General features: G+C 46.5%; 1 protein-coding gene across 1 annotated transcript in view; it reads left to right on the top strand.

Moving 5' to 3' along the window:
* Greb1l (GREB1 like retinoic acid receptor coactivator) overlaps positions 1 to 20855 on the top strand; it is a 206056-nt gene that overhangs the window by 184489 nt on the left and 712 nt on the right. Inside the window, exons 21-33 of the mRNA XM_051202009.1 lie at positions 1880 to 1995; positions 2912 to 3156; positions 5781 to 6367; positions 6545 to 6647; positions 8432 to 8587; positions 8823 to 8962; positions 10287 to 10448; positions 10563 to 10767; positions 14728 to 14893; positions 15897 to 16124; positions 16941 to 17082; positions 18363 to 18563; positions 20306 to 20444. Of these exons, the coding sequence (XP_051057966.1) occupies positions 1880 to 1995; positions 2912 to 3156; positions 5781 to 6367; positions 6545 to 6647; positions 8432 to 8587; positions 8823 to 8962; positions 10287 to 10448; positions 10563 to 10767; positions 14728 to 14893; positions 15897 to 16124; positions 16941 to 17082; positions 18363 to 18563; positions 20306 to 20444 (2590 nt within the window). The remainder of the gene's footprint in view (positions 1 to 1879; positions 1996 to 2911; positions 3157 to 5780; positions 6368 to 6544; positions 6648 to 8431; positions 8588 to 8822; positions 8963 to 10286; positions 10449 to 10562; positions 10768 to 14727; positions 14894 to 15896; positions 16125 to 16940; positions 17083 to 18362; positions 18564 to 20305; positions 20445 to 20855) is intronic.

The following is a 20855-nucleotide window of genomic DNA, read 5'->3' as shown; positions in this document are numbered from 1 at the left end:
CCTGTCGAGGCTTCCTGACATGCCTTGATTTTCAAAAGCATAAAAAGTCTCTCATGGTATGGGCGTGTGTGTGTGTGTGTGTGTGTGTGTGTGTGTGTGTGCGCGCGCACTTGAGCGCACACCTGCAGAGAAAGGAAATAAAAGTTGTACAATAAGTAAAAGCATAAGAATAGTTTGGGTCCTTTGGGGCTCTAATTGTTTTTGAATATCTGTCCCTCATCTTCTTCCTTTCGCCAGGGTCTCACTGTGTAGCCCAGGCTGACTTTGAACTCAGTGGCCCTGCTTCAGGGTCTTGAGTGCTGGGTGGGTTACAGGTGTGCACTACAAGGCCTTCCAGGTCCCAACAAAACATTAATTAAACCATTACATTATCTCTTGCCTAATAGATTTCAGTGTATTCTGAGCTTAGCAAAGGAAATGTTTGGAAAAAATGTGTTACTTAATAATAATCAATAATAATTATAAATAATTATTTAAAAGAAAAGTATATTAGCAATACTTTAAACTTAAATATGAATTATTAAAATTGTAATAACGTATTAAAATATTTTGTTTATTTATTTGTTTGAGATGGGTCCTCTCTATGTAGCCCTGACTGACCTGGAATTCACTGTGTAGACCAGCCTGGCCTTGAACTCAGAGATCCACATACCTCTGCCTCTTGAGTTCTTCGTCTTTGCTAAAGTATTCTCCACGGTGCCAGCAAGCGCTGACGGAAAGTGAAGTGTTTTCAAGTCTGGGTGCTGTGGCTGGCACTCATGTGCTGCAATGCTTGCCTGACACACGTGACGCCTGTATGTGACCCCAAGCAGTACAGAAATGCAGGGCTGCTGATGCTGAACTGTAATTCCCCACCTTGGGAGGCGGGGGCCAGGGAATCGGATGTTCAAGTTCATCTTCAAGACCCAGCCTCAGGCAAAAGCCAGGCAAACTTACAGATCCCTTTATTCTTAAATGTTTCTCAAAAGTGGGTTTGTGCTCTTGCATTGATTTGGTCATATTTTCCGGACTGATGTTAAGGATGCTGCATGGATGTGTATTTGTGTTGATATATGAGATACTGTTGTTCTGCAGGTACTTTGTGAAATCAGGAGCAAATTGCATTACTCTTCAAATACAGGCAATCAGTTTTCCTTTTTTTGCAATACTCTGGAGTCGAGTCGTCGTGCCAATTAGTCCCTGTTTAAAAAAAAAAAAAAATTTTTTTTTTTTTTTTTGATACATGTCTCATTAAGATGCCCACAGGGTGGCCTTGACCTTGGGACCTTCTCCCCCAGCCTCTTGAGTAGCTGATTAGACTTGCACCTCCAGGAAAGTTATTTTTAAAGTCAAGAAAGAGAGAAAGAGAAAAAATAACTACCAGAATTGGGGCTGTCTTCATTATTTGCTTGATTGAAATGTTTTGGAAGAGCTTTGAGATTCTTCCCCTGACAACTAAAACTGCCCGAGTCCCAGAGTTTGTCCATTAAAACTGTAGTTCAGTGCCGGATTCAGCAAGTGTGTGGCTTGGGCCTATGCACTGCACATCGCCGGAAGGTGTGCTAGTGTGACCCTCTGGCCTGTGCAGCTGAGTGAAGCTCGCCAAACTTTCTGTGATCTTGAGAAGGAACTGAACCCTACATGCTTTGAAGGGCCTGTCCTGCCAAAGGGTTCCAAGTCATCCTTGGCTACATAAGGGGTTTGAGGCTAGCCTGGGCTACATGAGACCCTGTCTCAAAGATCAAAAATAAAAAACAACCATTCTAATATACATGCTCTACACACTTAGTGCAGATGATTAAAAAGCTTGGCATGTTGGAACCCTGTACCCAGAAACCTTTTAGAAACACATCAATTTGAATGAGGAGCATTAATGATCTCTTCTGTATCTCGACTACAGATCTGGAGAGGAATTAATCAGGAAGCATGGACCCCTCAAACATATCAAGACTTGGAGGGGCTGCCCTGCATAGTGATAATAACCGGCAAGGACCCTCTTGGAGAAACCTTTCCCAGGTGAGATGTGGGTCCCAGGATCTGCCCCAGGTGCTGCCAAATTACTCATGAACCGATTTCAGTTGTCTGGCAGCAATGGTTTCATAAAGAGGCAAAAGAAACAGAGCCTCATCCATTCTGCCTTTCAGATTCCCAGTTCTGGAATAGGACTGAGCTACGGGTAAAGAGTGGCTTTGCCCCAGAGCAAGGCAGCCAGAGAGGCTGAGAGGAAAGGCAGGAAATGATGGATGATACACAGACAGATAGACAGATGACAGACAGACAGACAGACATAGGTATTCAGATAGATTATAGATGGATGATAGATATATAGATTATAGACACATGATAGGTAGGTAGATTAGATAGAAAGATAGTTAGATAGATAGATACATAGATAAACAGATGATAGGTAGGTAGATGATAGATAGACATTTTTGATAAAGCACTTTGTTAATCTGATGCTCTAAACTCCCCCAAGGATCTAGGGACGGTAGATTGGAAGCCAATACAAATGAAAGTACCAGCTGAACGTCTACTGTGTCAGCCCAAGGCTCTCACATGCCATACCTCTTTCCTTGATGAGCCAGCTCTGTCCCTGAGCCTTTGACTTTGGCTTTTAGAGATGCTGGAGCTGGGATCCAGGCCTTCACACATGCTGGGCAAGTTCTCTGCCACTGATCTGTATGTCCCACCCCTGCCCCACCCCGTTTTATACTCTGGGTCACAGGAGGAGTGGAGTTTTATACTCTGGGTCACAGGAGGAGTGGAGCACAAAGATGGCTAGCTGGGAGGTGAGAGAGAGAGAGATGCGAAGCAGACTTACCCAGTCCTGAAGCCTGTGGTCTTCACTGTCCCGTGGATCACAGTACCTTCAGGCATGCGTAGGTATTCTGTGTTGGAGGGACACGCCCCTAATATAGTTCCTTCTGTACAGGTCCTTAAAGTACTGCGACTTGCGATTAATCGACTCAAGCTACTTAACTCGCACGGCCTTGGAGCAGGAGGTGGGTCTGGCATGCTGCTATGTCTCAAAAGAGGTCCTCCGGGGGCCTGCCGCTGCCCTAGACCTCAGTGGGAAGGTGGCAGAGAAGGCCCCCACCAGTGAGAATGACCCCGAGGAGCTGCTCATCGATTTGGAGCGACCGCAGAGCAACAGCAGCGCTGTCACAGGGACCTCAGGTCAGAACTCTCCTTCAAAAGGCTGAGCTTGTCACTGACCCCCAAAGCCTCCAAGCAATGGCAGGGCCGTCCTCCGCAGGCCTCAGCTTATAGGAAGGGTGCTTGCAAAGCAGGGGAGCTGAATAGCTACTGCTGCCTCTGGGTGGGATCATGGGCTTAGTAAGAGGCAAGGCTAACCGGTTTGCCTCTTAGCCTGCACCATTCTCCCTGATGCATCTCCCTCTCCTTCCAGAGCTCAGATTTGCATAGAGACTTTGTTTTCAGTCTAGAGATGGAAGCTGTAAGCTTGCATTAGGTGACCTAATACCTGGTACTAATGTCAGATGGATGGACGGACAGACAGACGGATGGATGGGCGGGCGGGCGGGAAAGATGAATGAAAGAATGATGGTTGAATGAAGGATGCATGAATACGTGAATGGATGGCTAGTTCCCCTAAGTACTTGCTGGCAGACTTTTCAGAGGCTGTTAGGTGACGGCAAAGCCTGGTGTAAAATTTCTTTTAGTCAACTGTAATATGTAATATAGCAAATGTTATGAAAATAAAAAAGCCTAATGTAGAAGACGCAAAAGTGCGAGGAAAGATTCCAGTGAAGCACCCCTCCAGAGGTGTCCCACTCACGCTCTGGATTAGCATGGGGATTAGGTCATCGCCTGGGCATGCGCGTGCAAGCCGGCACACACTTACGCCCAGAGTAGCACCAGTGTTCCTGTTGACTCTGCCAGGAGTTGTTGGCTGATTGCACACCTCTGGGCCTCCTGTCTGCAGTGACCCAGGGCCTGGAGGGACACGAAAACCAGCTGGGTCAGGTGTTTACCTCCTATCGCTGCCCCCCCAACTGCACTACTGCAGGCTCCTCAATTTTCCTGAAAGCATCTCAGAAAAGCCAGAGGACAGTACACGGTAACGAGATGAAGGGCAGATGTCACATCTAAGATCTTGGGAATATGAGGTCAGGAAGGGACGCGAATTACCCATAGTCTCTCCCTGTCGTGACATGACCAGCAAGTTCTATAGGATTTTTAATGTACTCATGTCCCCGATAAACTTACAGGGTGGCGTCCTTCCTGCTTCCAGGAATAAGTCACTGGTCATTCCGTGCTGGTGGCTGGTGACTGACAGATGGTGCGTGCGGTTTCTCAGCCCATGCAGGGGCAGCACTCACGCGCCTCCCTCTGTAAAATGGAGTGAGCACTGTTTTATTAACACTGTGGAATAACAAGGGTTACTTGGCAACCCTACAGTCACAGGAGCATTGGGAAAAGCACTTTCCTTCTCTTTAATTGTGTGTGTGAGAGAGGAGAGAGAGAGTGTGTGTGAGAGTGTGTGATAGAGACTGAGAGAGTGTGTGTGTGAGTGTGAGAGAGGAGAGTGTGTGTGTGTGTGAGTATGTGTGTTTGTGTGTGTGAGAGGAGAGAGAGTGAGTGTGTGTGTGTGTGAGAGAGAGAGTGTGTGTGAATGTATGTGTGTGTGATAGAGACTGAGAGAGTGTGTGTGAGAGAGAGTGTGTGAATGTATGTGTGTGTGATAGAGACTGAGAGAGTGTGTGTCTGTGTGTATGTGAGTGTGTGTGTTTGTGTGTGAGAGGAGAGAGAGTGTGTGTGTGTGTGTGAGAGAGTGTGTGAATGTATGTGTGTGTGATAGAGACTGAGAGAGTGTGTGTCTGTGTGTGTATGTGAGTGTGTGTGTTTGTGTGTGTGTGAGAGAGAGTGTGTGTGTGTGTCTGTGTGTGTATGTGAGTGTGTGTGTTTGTGTGTGTGAGAGAGAGTGTGTGTGTGTGTCTGTGTGTATGTGAGTGTGTGTGTTTGTGTGTGTGTGTGAGAGAGAGAGTGTGTGTGTGTGTGTGTGGTGTACAGTATACGCGTGTGAATGCAGCACCCACAGTGGCCAGAGGCCTTGGGTACAGGTATTTGTAGGTGCTGGAAGGGCGGTCTATGCTCTTAACTTCTGAGCCATCTCTCCAACCCAGGAGAGGATTGCTTTTAACAACTGAAGGTCCCATAGCTGGGATTCGAACGGTATGGCTGGACACCACCTCTTTGAGCTCAGGGAGGATCTTCAGCCATGAGAATTAGGAGGCTCATCCACTTAAAGTTCACAGAGAAAGAAAGACACTGGACCCTCTCGACTCCTTTTCTGGATCTCCTTCCATCCCTACCTTGGTTTAGGAACTGAGGAACTTGGCAGAGGGGAAAGCCTCTCAGCCCACCAAGGCAGCGAGTACCCCTGAAAAGGACTCAGATGTGGGACCTATGAGTCCATTCATTGCCATCGGACAGAGGAGAACTACTTCCAAAAATGTTGGAAGGCTCTAGAAAAGGGGCAGCAGGTGACAAAGTACTGGGATCTAGTGACCCTGAGAACCGAGCCTGGCTTCCCAGAGAAAGGTGGTCACCCAGGGGCAATGTGGGGAGATGGAACCAACTTCTAGCTTGGGTCTCCCATGGGCCAAGCCCCCCCAGAAGCCAGCGCAAGGGAGCAGTGTGGAGCCGAGGCAGAAGGAATGCTCCATCGCTGTCTGCTCCAAAAGCTCTTTCCAGTTTGTTTTTTCAGCAGCCTTTACCTCCTGACCTGGACATCAGGGAGGGGTGGGAATAGGATGAGCTCCACTGTCGTCTTGCAGGTTCCATCATGGAGAACGGGGTGAGTTCCTCTTGCACCGCCGACAAACCCCAGCAGCAGCCTCTGACCCCCACCTTCCAGAGCCCCGCCCCCAGCGTGCGGCTGGATGAAGGAGTCTCCGCCAGCACCGGCACCGCTGCTGCTGCGGCCGGGGAGAGCCTGAAGCAGGAGTGTGACTCCTTGAGCATTCCCATGGCCAGCAGCGTCGCCTCCAAGCCTTCTTCGTCCTCCTCCTCGAGTGCCCAGGCTCTCGCGTGGTCAGGGCAGCCCCCCGGAGGCTGCAGGAGCCTGCGCACAGCCCTCCCCCCAGTGGTAATCTTATCCAAAGCGGCTTACAGCCTGCTAGGATCCCAGAAGGGAGGCCGGCTGCCACCCTCCTCCTCCCTGCTACCCCACGCTGACGTTGCCTGGGTGAGCTCCCTGCGGCCGAGCCTGCACAAGGGCATGAGCAGCGAGGAGCAGTCCCTGTACTACCGCCAGTGGACCTCGGCCAGGCAGCACCATGCTGACTACAGCAACCAGCCAGACCCCGCCTCAGGCGCCCGGTTCTTGCACCCCAGGCGGCTGCTGCTCACTGGGCCCCCCCAGGTAGGGACAGACCAGGGCAGACCTTGTCTTGACTGTTGGGGGGACATCTTGGGGGCTGGCGGGGATGGCAGAGAACCTCATTCAGACCTCAGCTGAAGAGCCAAAGTGTGAAAGAAATCTCTCTTCTTCTCCCTCTCCCTCTCTTCCCCCTTCCTGGATGAACAATGCCTCCATCAGGTGGGGAAGACTGCCTCCTATTTGCAGTTCCTTAGGATTCTCTTCCGCATGCTCATCCGGCTGCTGGAGGTGGACGTGTATGACGAGGAGGAGATAAACACAGGTGAGGCTTGAGATTATGACCAAGGCATGGGACCCAAGAGCCAAGGCCACGTTGCCCTCTGGGTGTCTAGGGTCCCTAAGCTGCAGACTCATCATGGACTGGAGACAAATGAATGGCAGCCCTCAGCTTCTAGGGGCCTCTCTCTGGCATCAGCAAGCTGCTATGCTGTGCATGGGGGAGGGGGGCGGGTCTCCTCACCTTTGGTAGGTAGGTAGGTTCACTGCCTAGACAGGGAAACCCTGTGGTTCTTGACAGCCCTGCACTGAGCTCCTAAGCATCACAGCCTTTCATTTTACCCAACACTGGGCCCTCACACAGACAGACAGACAGTCAAAGGACATGCAATCCCGCCCCTGCCAGCCCCATCCCCTGACCTGGGGTGCCAAAGCATTCCCTGTCACTTGCCTCCCAACAAGAGGGCTTAGCCTTCTCCTCTCCCCACTGGGCGTCCCCAAGTTACATATTATTAATGATAAACACCTTGTGTTGCACACATAACCCGTGCCTGCTGCTGTAGCACCTGGAATAACCATGTCTCTAAGACCTGCATGAGCTGATACAGGGGGGGGGGGGGGGGGGGGGGAGGGCTGCTTGTGCCTAGAGGCTACAAGGTGTGGGTGGGGCAAGGATTTAAGCTCTGGAAACACCTGAAGGCTGGCGCCTGGGGAAAGATGTTGCCTCTGTTGCTCTTGGGGACCTGTGAGGGGATGGGATGGGACAAGTGTGTACTGGAATACAGAACACCCAGGGATTTCTAACGTACTGTATACACTGGGACTTCTGCTCACTGCATCCTAAACTTTCAGGCAGCTTCAGGCCTACTTCCTAAGCTAAAATCCCAGCTAAGGCAGGAGAGGGAATGCCAGCAAGGATTGCCTGGGACCTGGTCAACTTAGTAAAAACTTGTATTACGCAGGACTCTGTAATGATACATTAAAAGGTGGTTTATTAGAGTGGCTCCCAGGCTGCGGTCTGCCTAGTCCAGCAATGCTGTCTTCTGATAGAAAGGCCAATATTTGACAGCTATTCAGCTGGTCTATGGTCTACATTGGAATCCAAAAAAAAAAAAAAAAAGAGGAAGGAATGTCTCTGCCTCAGCAGCAGGATAGATGAACTTGCTAGCAAGAGTGAGAGCAAGCAGGCAAAAAGCAAAAGGTCCCTCCTTCCATGTCCTTTGATGTATGCTGCCACCAGAAGGTGTGACCCAAATTTAAGGTGTCTTCTGAGCCAGTCAAGAAAATTCTTCACAGGTGTGCCCATTTGCATGGGTTTTAGTGGATTTCTGACGCAGTCAAATTGACGACGATATTAGCCATCCTTGTCTCAGGTGCGTATAGAAAGTGCTGGGTCTACGGCTCAATGGCAGAGTGTTTGCCTGGCATAGGCCACGCAGGAAGTACCAGAACTGCAGGAATGGTTCTGGTTCCTTCTCCCCCAGGGTAAGAGCTTGCTTTGAGGCTAGAGAGATGGCTCAGAGGTTAAGAGCACTGGCTGCTCTTCCAGAGGACCCAGGTTCAATTCCCAGCACCCACATGACAGCTCACAAGCGTCTAACTCCAGTTCCAGGGATCAGACACCCTCACACAGACAGACAGTCAAAACACTGATCAATGCTCCTAATATAAATAAGTAAAAAATAAAGACAAAAGAGAGCTCCTGTCTCCAAAGTGCTTTGTCACACCCTGCCCAGGCTTTGTACTTGAGCGTGGTGGGGGGAGGGCAGGAGGTGAGGGAGGGGGAGGGGAGGAGGTGGACCCACCATCCCGTGCCCTGCTTTGCCCTAGATTACAATGAAACCAGTGGAGCGAGCCAGTCAGAGGGCGATCCCTGGCCTGACATTGAGACTTTCAGCAAAATGCCTTTCGACATCAGCGTGCACGATCCCAAGTACAGGGTGATGAGCCTGGTCTACAATGAGAAGCTGGCTGGGGTCAAACAAGGTCAGTGTGGGCAGAGCCAGGCTCAGGGCTGTCTCTCAGGGTGGGCAGGGGTGGGCAGGGAGACAGGCCACACTCCTTTGACAAGAGTGCAACATTGTTTTCCACTCTTACACACGAACACACACACACATCTCAAATGATAGTCTTTGAGAAGTCTGTATGAGATAAGAGCATTTTTCCCCAAGCTTTATGCGTGTGTCCCGGACATAATCGTTTCTCGTCCGCTGGTCCACAGAAGTCATGCAGGAGCGCAGCGCTGAGGAGCCCGGGAAACGAGGGACCGTGTCTATGATGCTGACGAAGTATGCAGCCTACAACACCTTTCACCACTGTGAGCAGTGCCACCAGTACATGCTCTCCACGCCCGCCGTCCAGGTGCAGCCGCTTCGCCTTTCCCGGGAGCCCTGCTCATCCGCCTGTGTCCAGGCTGCGTCGGGAGCCCTGCTCGTGCCGACCTGTCTCCGTACTGTCCCGGGAGCCCTGCTCAGTGCCGACCTGTGTCCGTACTGCTTTCCCGGGAGCCCTGCTCAGTGCCGACCTGTGTCCGTACTGCTTTCCCGGGAGCCCTGCTAGTGCCGACCTGTGTCCATACTGCTTTCCCGGGAGCCCTGCTCAGTGCCGACCTGTGTCCATACTGCTTTCCCGGGAGCCCTGCTCAGTGCCGACCTGTGTCCGTACTGCTTTCCCGGGAGCCCTGCTCAGTGCCGACCTGTGTCCGTACTGCTTTCCCGGGAGCCCTGCTCAGTGCCGACCTGTGTCCGTACTGCTTTCCCGGGAGCCCTGCTCAGTGCTGACCTGTGTGTCCTTGGGGAGAGGGGAGGGCGAGACCTGAGACCCCCGGCTTCAGGCCCTGGAGAAACATTGTAAACTATTACTTAGCAGCTGTCTCTTCCTGTGGCTTCCTTCTTGGTACAAGAACTCAGTGCTCTAGGCTAGCCTCCAATTCCCAACCCTCCTGCATACTGAGTGGAATTGTAGGCATGTCTACGGGGCCTGGTTTTTTTATTTTCCAGTATTTTGGTCATTATCCATTCCAGGGCCTTGCAAATGATTAGTAGGTACTCCAGCAGCCCCTCCCCCTTGGGCATCTTTTTTTGCCTAGTGCATCCTTACCCACAAAAGGAGGAAGCAGCAGCTGGCAGTAGCATCCCTGCTTTGGGGGAGAAGCTCTCTACCATTTCCCCATTTCTCTTCTTGAGTGTATGTCTTGGCACCGTTGCTTCTAGGCTGTGCAGAGCAAATTCCCCAAACCTTTTCCTCCTCAGGACCACCCCTCCCCTAGAAAGGACAACCCCATCAACGGTCACTAGAAACAACATGGAAAACTGGCTATAGGTCACCTGTCCATCATTTGCTTTCTTGGAGAGCTACTAGTCTGTTGACAATTTAATTAAGCGGTGTGGGGTGGTGTGTGTGTGTGTGTGTGTGTGTGTGTGTGTGTGTGTGTGTGTGTATTAGTTGCCTCACTCCACCATTGTAGCCAAAGTGTGACTTACCCTCCTCAGACCGGCTTTATCAGGGCTCCATACTTGGCCCTTGCATCAGTCACAGCTAGTAAATGATAAAGCCTTTTACACATTGCTCCTCACAGCCAGGGTGTCTGGTGGCACTTATTCATGTCGGTTGCTTGTGTCAAAAATCTAAAATGGCCTGGAAGTTTGGGAACCATATACTGACTCTTTCTTTTTCCCAAATCTAGATGTCTGACTCTACCCTGCATGCGTTCACATTTTCTTCTTCCATGCTGGGGGAAGAGGTTCAGCTCTATTTCATCATCCCCAAGTCCAAAGAGAGTCATTTTGTCTTCAGCAAGCAGGGCAGACACCTGGAAAGCATGCGGCTGCCGCTTATTTCGGACAAGGTGGGCTAGAGGTTGTGGATGTGAGGGCTGCTGGGCCTTACATGGGGTCCTCCAGGATGCTCGCATCTGAGGGTTTTACTTTCCCGTTTTGCTCTCCTTTGTTGTCTTTCACAGAATCTAAATGCAGTCAAGAGCCCTATATTCACTCCTTCCAGTGGTCGCCACGAGCACGGACTCCTAAACCTTTTCCATGCCATGGAGGGCATCAGCCACCTTCACCTCCTGGTGGTCAAAGAATATGAGATGCCACTGTACCGAAAGTACTGGCCCAACCACATCATGCTGGTGCTTCCGGGCATGTTCAATAACGCAGGCGTGGGTAAGGGTGCCCTTGGGGCGAGAGGACAATCAGAACCTGTTCTCCTGGTTTGCATCTTCTGAAGGCTGCCTCTGGGAATTGCCTTGCCTTCCGGACCACAGGTCTTTTGACTCTGAGTTCTTCCTTCTCCCCTGGCTTATAATTTTGTAGACCCTAATATTTTTGTTCAGGGTTACAGAATTTTTAACTTATGAGGACTGGTAAAAACTAAATCACCAGAATATTGAATACCCTGGGACAGGGCAGGAGTCTTTCTAGTACAGACTCCCAATGTTCTTGGGCTGGATATTCTAGGGCCAGAATGTATCCATGACAAATGTCCCTACGATGAGAGGTGATGATGTATCTGATTTAGAGAACCCCCTACCGCGTGTCCTGTCAAGTCCTGTCAATTAACCGGAAGCATTTTAATTAATTCTTATACGACGGTAAGGGTGCAACTCCACTTTTTCATGTGGCCATCCAGATGTTCCAATGCAACTGTTAAAGACATTTTCCCCCCCACTGAATGGCATTGGCACCCTTGTCACTTATGAGAGGGTTTATTTCTTGGATCTATATATACATCTGTCTTTATGTCATTCATACATGGCTTTAAGTTTTGAAAGGAAGAAGTATAAAACCTGAAACTTTTAAATAAAACTTCAGACATATTTGCATATTTGTATGGACTTTAATATGACAATGTATATAATATATAATCAAATTAGAGTGCATACACTTCCTTAAATAGGAATCACTTTTATGTGTTTGGAGTTTTGTATTCTTCCAGTCACTTTCAAATGTATCATATGTGATTTTAACTAAGTTACTCAACTATGCTATAGGAAACTAGAACTCCTGCTTGGGGATCTTTGCCAGACTCCTTCCCGGTCTTTACTGAGCATCTTCCACTGAGTTCTTCTCATTAATGAGAATGAACCCTATTCTCCTGTTTCTGGCTGGGTTCATAATGACCTCCAGTTTAGTCCATGTTGCTACCGGATACAAGAGACGGGATTCTTCTTGCTTGCTTGCTTTTTTTCCAGACAGGGTTTCCCTGTGTAGTCCTCGCTGTCCAGGAATTGCTTTGTAGACCAAGCTGGCCTTGAACTCTACCTGCCTCTGCCTCTTGGGCAGAGACCTGGGATTAAGGGCATGTGCCACCACCCCCAGCTTTTTTTTTTTTTTTTAAACAAGCCAATTTTGGGGAGTTCGTTTCTTATAGGTGAAATACTTGATGACATCCTTAGCCTGAGATTCTGTGCCAAAGTCCATTTTAAAAACCCAATGCTATTAAAGTTCTTAGAACTAGCTATGGTGAAACTTTAATTGAAAGTTAACCAAAATGCTTTTCAACATTACAATATTGTAGCCATTCTCAGGGACCTGAAAGAACTTTAGTTGTTCCTAAGACACAATATGGCACCACTATTGCCAGATTTTTTCCAGAAGTTCTGGAGAAATCCATTCAGGTAGGCAGATTAATTAGGGAACTCAGGATCCATTGCCAGATTTTTTCCAGAAGTTCTGGAGAAATCCATTCAGGTAGGCAGATTAATTAGGGAACTCAGGATCCCATTCTCTTTATGGTCGTATGGTTCTCATATTGCCTTTATCTATGGGAATCTAGGTTGATCCCACTATTGAAGATGTTCTGAATAGACATGAGGTTGTTTACAAGTGTCTCTTCAGTATAAATGGTTCTCTCTCTTGGATATTCACCAAGCATTGAACTTGCTGGATCACGTGGTACTCCAGCTTCAGTTTGCTTTAGGTAGGACCCTGCATATTTTCTATAATGTGCCCCACCAACACATAAGAGACCTTTTCACTCTGCACCCTTATGGACATTGTCACTTTAATGATGTGTTTTGGAGACAGTCCTTCTGAGCGGAGACGCTATCGCTGTAGTTTTGGATTGCATTCTTTGCTGATGGTGATATCGAGCATTTTATGTATTTCTTGGCTATTTGGAGTCTTTGATTTTTAGACATCTTATTAGGTAGCCATGACTAGTCTTGAACTGGTGATTTTCCTATCTAAACCTCTCAAGTGCTAAGAGTAAAGTTGTGCACCATCATTCCAAGTCAGCCCCCCCCCTTTTTTTCTCTTTTTGTTGTTGTTGACTTTTCAAGTCAGGATTGCTCTGTGTAGCTCTGGATATCTTAAAACTCACTCTGTAGACCAGGCTGGCCTTGAACTCAGAGAACCTCTTGCCTCTGCCTCCTGAGTGCTGGGATTAAAGGCATGTGCCACCAATGCCTGGCCCCAGTCCACTTTCTAACTGTATTACTTGCTACTCAGATTCTGGAATTCCTTATATATTCCAGAAATTAATCCCTTGTTGGATCAGTAATTTTCAAGTGTTTTGTCCCATTCTGTATGCTGTCTCTTATTTATGTATTTATATAGGTTGTCTTATCTCTGCTGATTATTTCCTTCTTCAAAAGCTTCTTAGTTTGATATAATCCACCTTATCTATCTTTGCCTTTTGAGCTGCTATTTGAAAAACAAAATCAGAAAGACTTCTAATTTGGTTGCCCTCAGGTTCCATTAAGAATATTTTTTTTCTGTTTCTATGAAAAAATATTAAGTACATTAATCTTTTGAAGTATAGTTATGTACAAAACATGTTTTATAACTATGAATATTTGGCATCTTTCCATTTATTGGCCTATCTTTCTATTTCTTTAATCAATATTTTGTGTTTCTCACTGTATGTAATCTTTTTCCTCCTTGGATAAGTGTATTCTTGAGTATTCTACCTTTTTCATGCTATAATAGAAATAAATTCCTGAGACTATTTTTTTTTAAATTGCTGGATTCTCTTATTAGTTCTAATAGTTTTCTGTGTATTTTCTCCATGTATGATATATTGGCGGGGAGCATCCTTTTACTATTTTTGATGGAGATCACTTCCATTTTCTTGCCTAATTGCTGTGGCTAGGTCTTCTAGTACTGTTAATTGAAGTAGGCATTTTCTTGTTCACCACTGACTGCATGGTTGCTGTCCATTTTTCCTATGTGGTCCATGCTATGTTGAGAATGCAAAGCATCACACAGACTCTTGAGGGGAAGATATTCCTAAACCCTAATATTGCCTACTGTTTGGGTTCTTCCATACATTAACTACCCTTTTCTGTTATAATCTACATTTTGTTTCATTTTAGGGTGGTCTACTTATAAAGTTTAGCTAATTCTTCTCACCATTAACATTCCTTAGTGTGTGCCATATGCTAGGTGCCATCCTGACTACATATAACTTCCCCATCTTTCTTAGAAGGGAGTCAAAGCTCAGCAGAGTTAACTCGTCCAGACAAAAGCTTAAAGAGTATCAGGACTATCTCAGACAGCCATCCCTGGCCTTTTCTCCTGCTCTGTACCATGTGTTTTATCTACTTGTACTCTCCTATCTTCTGCAAAATGAAGATCTAGGACGAGCACCTGTTTCCAAAATCTCCATTCATCGTGGCCCTGCCTTACTGTCTGAGGTAGGGTGTGGTAGTGGCTCCTCTAAGAGCGAGCTTGTCATGTCCTAAGGCCCTAGTCACTAATATCATTTGCTGTGTGAGGTGTCCCCTGTCATAACAGGGAGACAGAATTCTTGAAGTATATTCCTCAGAGTGTTCAGTTTACACATCAGATTTGTTTGTGGCCCTTCACTAGACTTACTCAAGTCCATCTCTAGTAATGGGTTCCAGGAATCTGTTTCCCAGTCTTTTTGTTTGTTTGTTTTTTAGATTTTAAAAAACAGTGTCTGTACAAGTGTGGGTGCTCATTAGAGGCTAGAAGCATCAGATCCCCCTGGAGCTGTGTGACATGGGCATTAAGAACCAAACTCGGGTCCTCTGCTTCTTTTCCTCAGCACGCCCGCCCCATACCTGTGACTCTGTCTGCTCCCACATGCACACAGGCTGCCAGGGGGTCATGTGACTGGTCTGAATAAGGATGTAGAGCTGTGGTTGTACTGCCTTCCAGGTGCTGCTAGGTTCCTCATTAAGGAGCTGTCATACCACAATCTAGAACTGGAGAGGAATCGCCTGGAGGAGCTGGGAGTCAAACGGCAGTGTGTCTGGCCTTTCATCGTTGTAATGGACGACTCCTGTGTCCTGTGGAACATCCACAGTGTTCAGGAGCAAACCAGGTAGTGATACTTCCAGGAAGTTGTGTGCCTGTGAGTGTGGTGGTGGCGGGTGACACAATCGTCTAGACAAGGTATTTTTGGCTGTAGTTATACCTGGGAGTGAGTTTTCCTGAGCGAGGAGGATCAGAAGACCACTCAATAGCTCACTGATGCTTACTTGGGGGTTTTTCTTTTAAAGACAGTGTGTCATATGTCCCTGGGGCCATCCCCACATCCTGGTATTGGTTAGCTGCAGAAATCTGTTCTGGTCCAGGTATAGTGGTATACAGTTTTAGTCCCAGCACTTAGGAGGCAAAGGCAGGCAGACCTCTTTGAGCTTGACACCAGCTGGGTTTACATAGTGAGTTCTAGGGCAGCCGGTGCTACATAGTGAGAACTGTGTGAAACAAAACAAAGCTCCCTGTTCTGATGCTGACTCCTTTACACTGACGGCTTAACTACTCAAGTGCAGGAAAGTCACATCACCTGTCTTGAGCTCAACACCTGTAATACTGCTGGCTGAAAACTAGCGGTTCTCCTGGAACAGGGCCAACTTCCCAGGATTCCTTACAGGTGGCGTGGTGTTAAGGGGTGGAAGTCAAGGAGAATGCTAATTACTAAAATGCTTGTGAAATCGACCCTAAAATTCAGGTGACCTTAATGAAACACTGACTTCCTATCATTTCTTCTGTGGCCTTGAAGTCAGTGAAGTGTTCATATAGTTATGACGTGTAATTGTCAGAACTGGCCATTACTGTACTGCTAACCTCTGGTCGTGTCTTTGATAACTAATGTTCATTATTCACACTGGAATGTGAGCTGCGTTTCTTTCTTTAAGGGGACACCATCCACCACCAAAGGCCATCTTTGCTGAGTTAGTCATTATAAGCAGGGTGACTGGACTTGACCTTCTTAGTATAAATTATCTTACTACATCCTTTACAGTATTCCTCATACACAGCATCGTTGGTTCTTCAGGAACACTTACTAACACCTTATATAAAACTGACTTCACATTTTATAGCCAGCCCACAGAAGCAGGAATTTCCATCAAGAACGTGTCCTTGAAGACTGTCTTGCAGCATATTGAAGCCACACCGAAAATTGTCCACTACGCAATCCTTGGCATACAGAAATGGAACAGCAAGCTGACACCTCAAAGCCTAAAAGCTCCATTCTCAAGATGCCACGTGCATGATTTCATTCTCCTCAACATAGACCTCACTCAGAATGTACAGTACGACTTCAACAGGTAGGTCAGGCCCCATGGACGCAGGACATCCTGGCATCTGCTGCTGGACGTTGCCCACTCCAGCCTCTGCGCTGTTTCTGTTCTGCCTTGGACCATAAGCCCCTTCCCTTGCCCACAAGCCCTTATGTGACCCAGGCTGGCCTCACACTTGAGATCCTTCTAAGTGCTGGGATTACAGGCATTTGTCACCACACCTAGCATGACCTAGCCCCTTGACACTGTAATGTAAAATGATCAGAGAACACAGGTTAGCCACCTGATTATTCAACAAGAATTCAAACAGGAGCAAAAACTGTTGAGTCAATTCTAATCAAGTGCACCTGTGAACATTTGGCATTAACCCCGCCCGGAACTAGGGAAGAAATCACTCCAGTGTTCTAAAGACCCAATGCTCTCCCAATAGGGAGAAGGCAGCAGTCAGGCCCCTTGAATTACTCTATACCCACATTCCTGAGAATCTGAAATAGCCAAGGAATGGTATCACTCTAACCCTGTAGCTATTAGAATGCCTACTACATCTGTGCTTCATCCCATGTGTGACCAGAACTTTAAACAAGAGCTCTGGCTCTCCTGAACACAGGATGTGAGTCCTGTTTCTGACAGGACTGCCCTAAAACCTTGTGGCCTAACAGACAGAAGTTCACTTTTCTTCCTCCCTTTAAAGCTGCAATGCTAAAATCTGTAGAGTGCAGGCCAGCTCCTCCAGGACAAGGTGATGCCTTGGGCTCTCTAAAGCCTGCCACACACTTCTCTGTGGAGTTATAGTTGAGATGTGAAAGGGCAGTTAAGAAGCTTGCTGTTGTGGTTATGATTTAGGTACTTCTGTGAAGATGTCGACTTTAACCTGAGAACGAACAGCAGTGGCCTGCTCATCTGCCGCTTCAACAGCTTCAGTCTCATGAAGAAACGTGTTCAGGTCGGAGGGCAAAGGGACTTTATCATTAAACCAAAGATCATGGTAAGCTTGTAAAGCTTGATTCTACTGTGGAGAACAAGCACAGATGTTTATGAACAGTGCTATAAGTACTGGCATTGGACAAGCTTTTCTGCTGGATTAGGAAGGGAAGTAACTTGAGTCCTCAGCATCAGCCAAGTCCCAGGCAGAAAATACAAAACTGTTTCAGAGTTAAGCCTGAAAGATTCCACCAAAGCTTGCTTATCCATCCATCCATCCATCCATCCATCCATCCATCCATCCATCCATCCATCCAAGGCAGAGTTCTTCTACATAGTTATCCTGAATTCACTAGCACCAGGCTGGCCTCAGAGATCTGCCTGCTTCTGCTGAGTGCTGGGATTAAAGGCAAGTGCCCACCTGCAAAGCTTTATTTTCAAGACAGCAATCTTCATGGTTTCTCCTTATGTGACACAGGAGAAAAATACAAATAAATACCAAAAAAAAAAAAAAATACTTGTCTGGTCCAAGCTTATAAAGAGAATTAATTCTCTGTGCCTTCTCAGGGAGGCTGCTCATCACTGTAGCATGTCAACCACTTAGCTGCAGCTGAAAAGCTTCTGCCCTTTGTTGTTAGATAGGAGTCAGCCCAAACACACAAGCAGCACTATAAAAGCTTTCCTTTGGGCCTAACAATATATTCATTAAACACACTAATAGCCCAAAAAAAGTCTTGCTGTAACCTAAATAACACTGGACTATGAGACATTTGAACCCATCAGGCTTTTAATACAGCGGTTCCTCTATAGTAGCTAGTTTGTGAGATACATTTTTATTGTTATGTATGAATCTGTTGCCTGTATGTATGTATGCATGTGGACCGTGTGTGTGTGTGTGTGTGTGTGTGTGTGTGTGTGTGTGTGTGTGTGTGTGTGTGTGTGTGTTGCCTGTGGAGGCCAGAAGAGGGTGCTGGAGCCTCTGGATCTGGAGTTACAGTGATCATGAGTCACCATGTGGCTGCTGGGAACCAAACCTTGGCCTTCTGCAAGGGCAGCTAATGCTCTTAACCACTGAGCCCTCTCTCCAGCCCACATCAGTCCTTCTTATATGGAGTTTACCATCACCACCATGGCCTGAAAATACTATGCTTTGGATCTCAAGGGACCACACTCAGAAATTCTAGCATGTGTATTTGTGTGTAAACATTCATGTAGGGCTCAGTGCTACATGTAACTTCAGGTATCCTTTGGGGGTGCTGTATAGGAACTATTAGTATGCAATCCAATGTAATCTCAGACATTTCATTTACTGACAGGCACATTTCCATGACCATCTGATTTCAGGTTTCAGAGAGCTTAGCTCCCATCTCGCCCCTTCAGTACGTCTGTGCTCCTGACAGTGAACACACGCTACTGGCAGCCCCTGCACAGTTCCTCCTGGAGAAGTTCCTGCAACACGCCTCATATAAACTCTTCCCCAAAGCCATCCATAACTTCAAGAGTCCTGTACTGGCCATTGACTGCTACCTTAACATTGGACAGGAGGTAAAGGCATGACTGGCTAGTCCTGGTCACATCCACTTCCCCCCATTTTAGTTCCACTGATAAAGAGCCAATGAGAGCATCCCCAAAGGGTCCCACAAGCACGGGATTGACCAGTGACTCAGCGTTTCCTGAGATGTCAGCTTGCCATCGTGGCAGGGACAGAAATGGCCACTTGCTCTACTTGTTTCAACATTGACAACTGTCATTATGTGGATTTTCTCAAGACTCGGTTCTTGAAAGGCACACTGTGTCTTAGCAAACATAACAAGAGCCCAATGATGACTGAACAAATAAGTATGTGCACCTTTAGAGCTGCCATTTCTCCTTTTTCCATTCTTCAAGTCCCTCATCAGTCTCACTCTGGCTTTTTAATTGCCACTTGCATCTCCAGGTTTCTGCCACGAAGTTTTTCCTTCAGATTATCTTGAGAGTCTATTTCATTGTCTTCAATAGTGTAATATATCCTTATAATGAATTTTAAAAAATAAAACAAATATCTATACTAGAGTTGGCAAGACAGTATGTCTCAATGGGTAAACTGAACTCTGGTGGGGAGAACCAACTCCTCTGAGCTTCACGTGGGCACCATGGCACACGTGTGACCAAATGAGGAAAAAACCAAGGACAAAACAAGCCACTCATAATCCAAACAAGAACATTTTCCTGTCCTGGATTTTTAGGCCTTTTCTTTGCACATATCCATAAACACACTTATCCAAACACAAACTCTTTTTAGCTTTAACGTATTCAATAAACTAAATCTAACTTAATATTAATAATCCATGCTGAGGGTTATTCCATTAACTTTATTAATAGAAATTTAAAAATCATATGATGGCTAAGTATGGAGGCACATGTCTGGAAACCCAGCATTCCAGGAGCTAGCCTGGGTTAGTGAGATTCTGTCTTAAAACACAAGAACCAACCATGTGTCAATACAATCTCAATACTAACCGCAGCTAATATTTGCTGAGTACTGAATAGACTACATTAACAATTCAAAAATACTTCTATCCAACAGGTTTTCCTACCTTTGTAGATGAGGAAATTATATGCCACATGACAATTGAGAAGAAACCAATGCTTGAATACAAGCCAAGTTTACCTATTCCATAGTTCTCTCTACTATCCTGCTACTTTCCTATAATGTCTGTGGTTACTGTCTAGGCCTGGAAGCCCTATGGATCTAAAAATTAATTCATGTTGTTTTAAGCTTCTTTCAAAGTGAAAAATTTAGTCTTTCCTATGTGTGCTTTTTTTAATGGAATGTAGTATTGTTGTTTTACTATCTATGTGTGGGGGCATATGGGCATTTTATCTGTATGTGCATCATATACATGCCTGTTGCCCATGGAGGTCAGAGGGGGATGTAGGATCCCTTGGAACTGAAGTCACAGATGATTGTGAGCTACCAACGTGGATGCTAGGGATCAAACCCAGGGGCCTCTCAAAGAGCAGCCAGTGCTCTTAACCATCAAGCTAACTCTCTAGCCCCAAAATGTAGGGCTTTAAAAAATTCAAACACACACACACAGGAGCTTCTTAATATTTGTCAGAAAAATGATTTACTACTTTACTCCTAAATACATAAAGAGCTTGAATACCCAACCTATACTGAGAAAGCTTGGCTCTCACCTTGCATCCCGAACTAAAGAGGAAGGCATTGACTAAAGTGCGCCTTAGCAAAAGTACCGCCCCTTTATTTGACTGACATCTTTGTTTTTTCTGCTTACTACTTTCAGGTAGCCATATGCTACATCAGCTCCAGACCCCACTCCGACAACGTCATTTGTGAAGGGGTGTTTTTCAGTGGACTTCTCTTGTACCTCTGTGACTCTTTTGTAGGTGCTGATCTTCTTAAGAAATTCAAGTTTCTAAAAGGTAAGTCAAATTTAGTGTTTTGAATGTGAATGCTATTGTCACTAAAGAAAAAAGAATCAAGAGTTGAATGGCACACAAGCAAGCAAAACTTTGACCACAAGTTTGGAAACTTTAATTCTAAACCAGGGTGGCTGACATTGTGGAAGACCAGGCTATTTTAAGACTAAACTAGGTACAGGCGAATAATATGATCTATAACTTAAAAAGACTTCTCGTGTGTGTGTGTGTGTGTGTGTGTGTGTGTGTGTGTGTATGCAAGAGCCTGCAGAGGACACTTGGTTGTGAGCCTTCTGACGTGGGTGCGGTAACCACTGAGCTATCTCTACAGCCCTTATCTATGACTTCTTAAACAGGCTTTTACCGTTATTTATCTTAGAAATATATGCTTCTGAGATCTAGTTTAGACAGAAG

The sequence above is a fragment of the Phodopus roborovskii genome, unplaced genomic scaffold (genome assembly GCF_943737965.1).
Source record: "Phodopus roborovskii unplaced genomic scaffold, PHOROB, whole genome shotgun sequence".
Classification (NCBI taxonomy): Eukaryota; Metazoa; Chordata; class Mammalia; order Rodentia; family Cricetidae; genus Phodopus; species Phodopus roborovskii.
The sequence above is the reverse complement of the archived record's forward strand: the minus strand, read 5'-3'. Positions and strand labels throughout refer to the sequence as shown.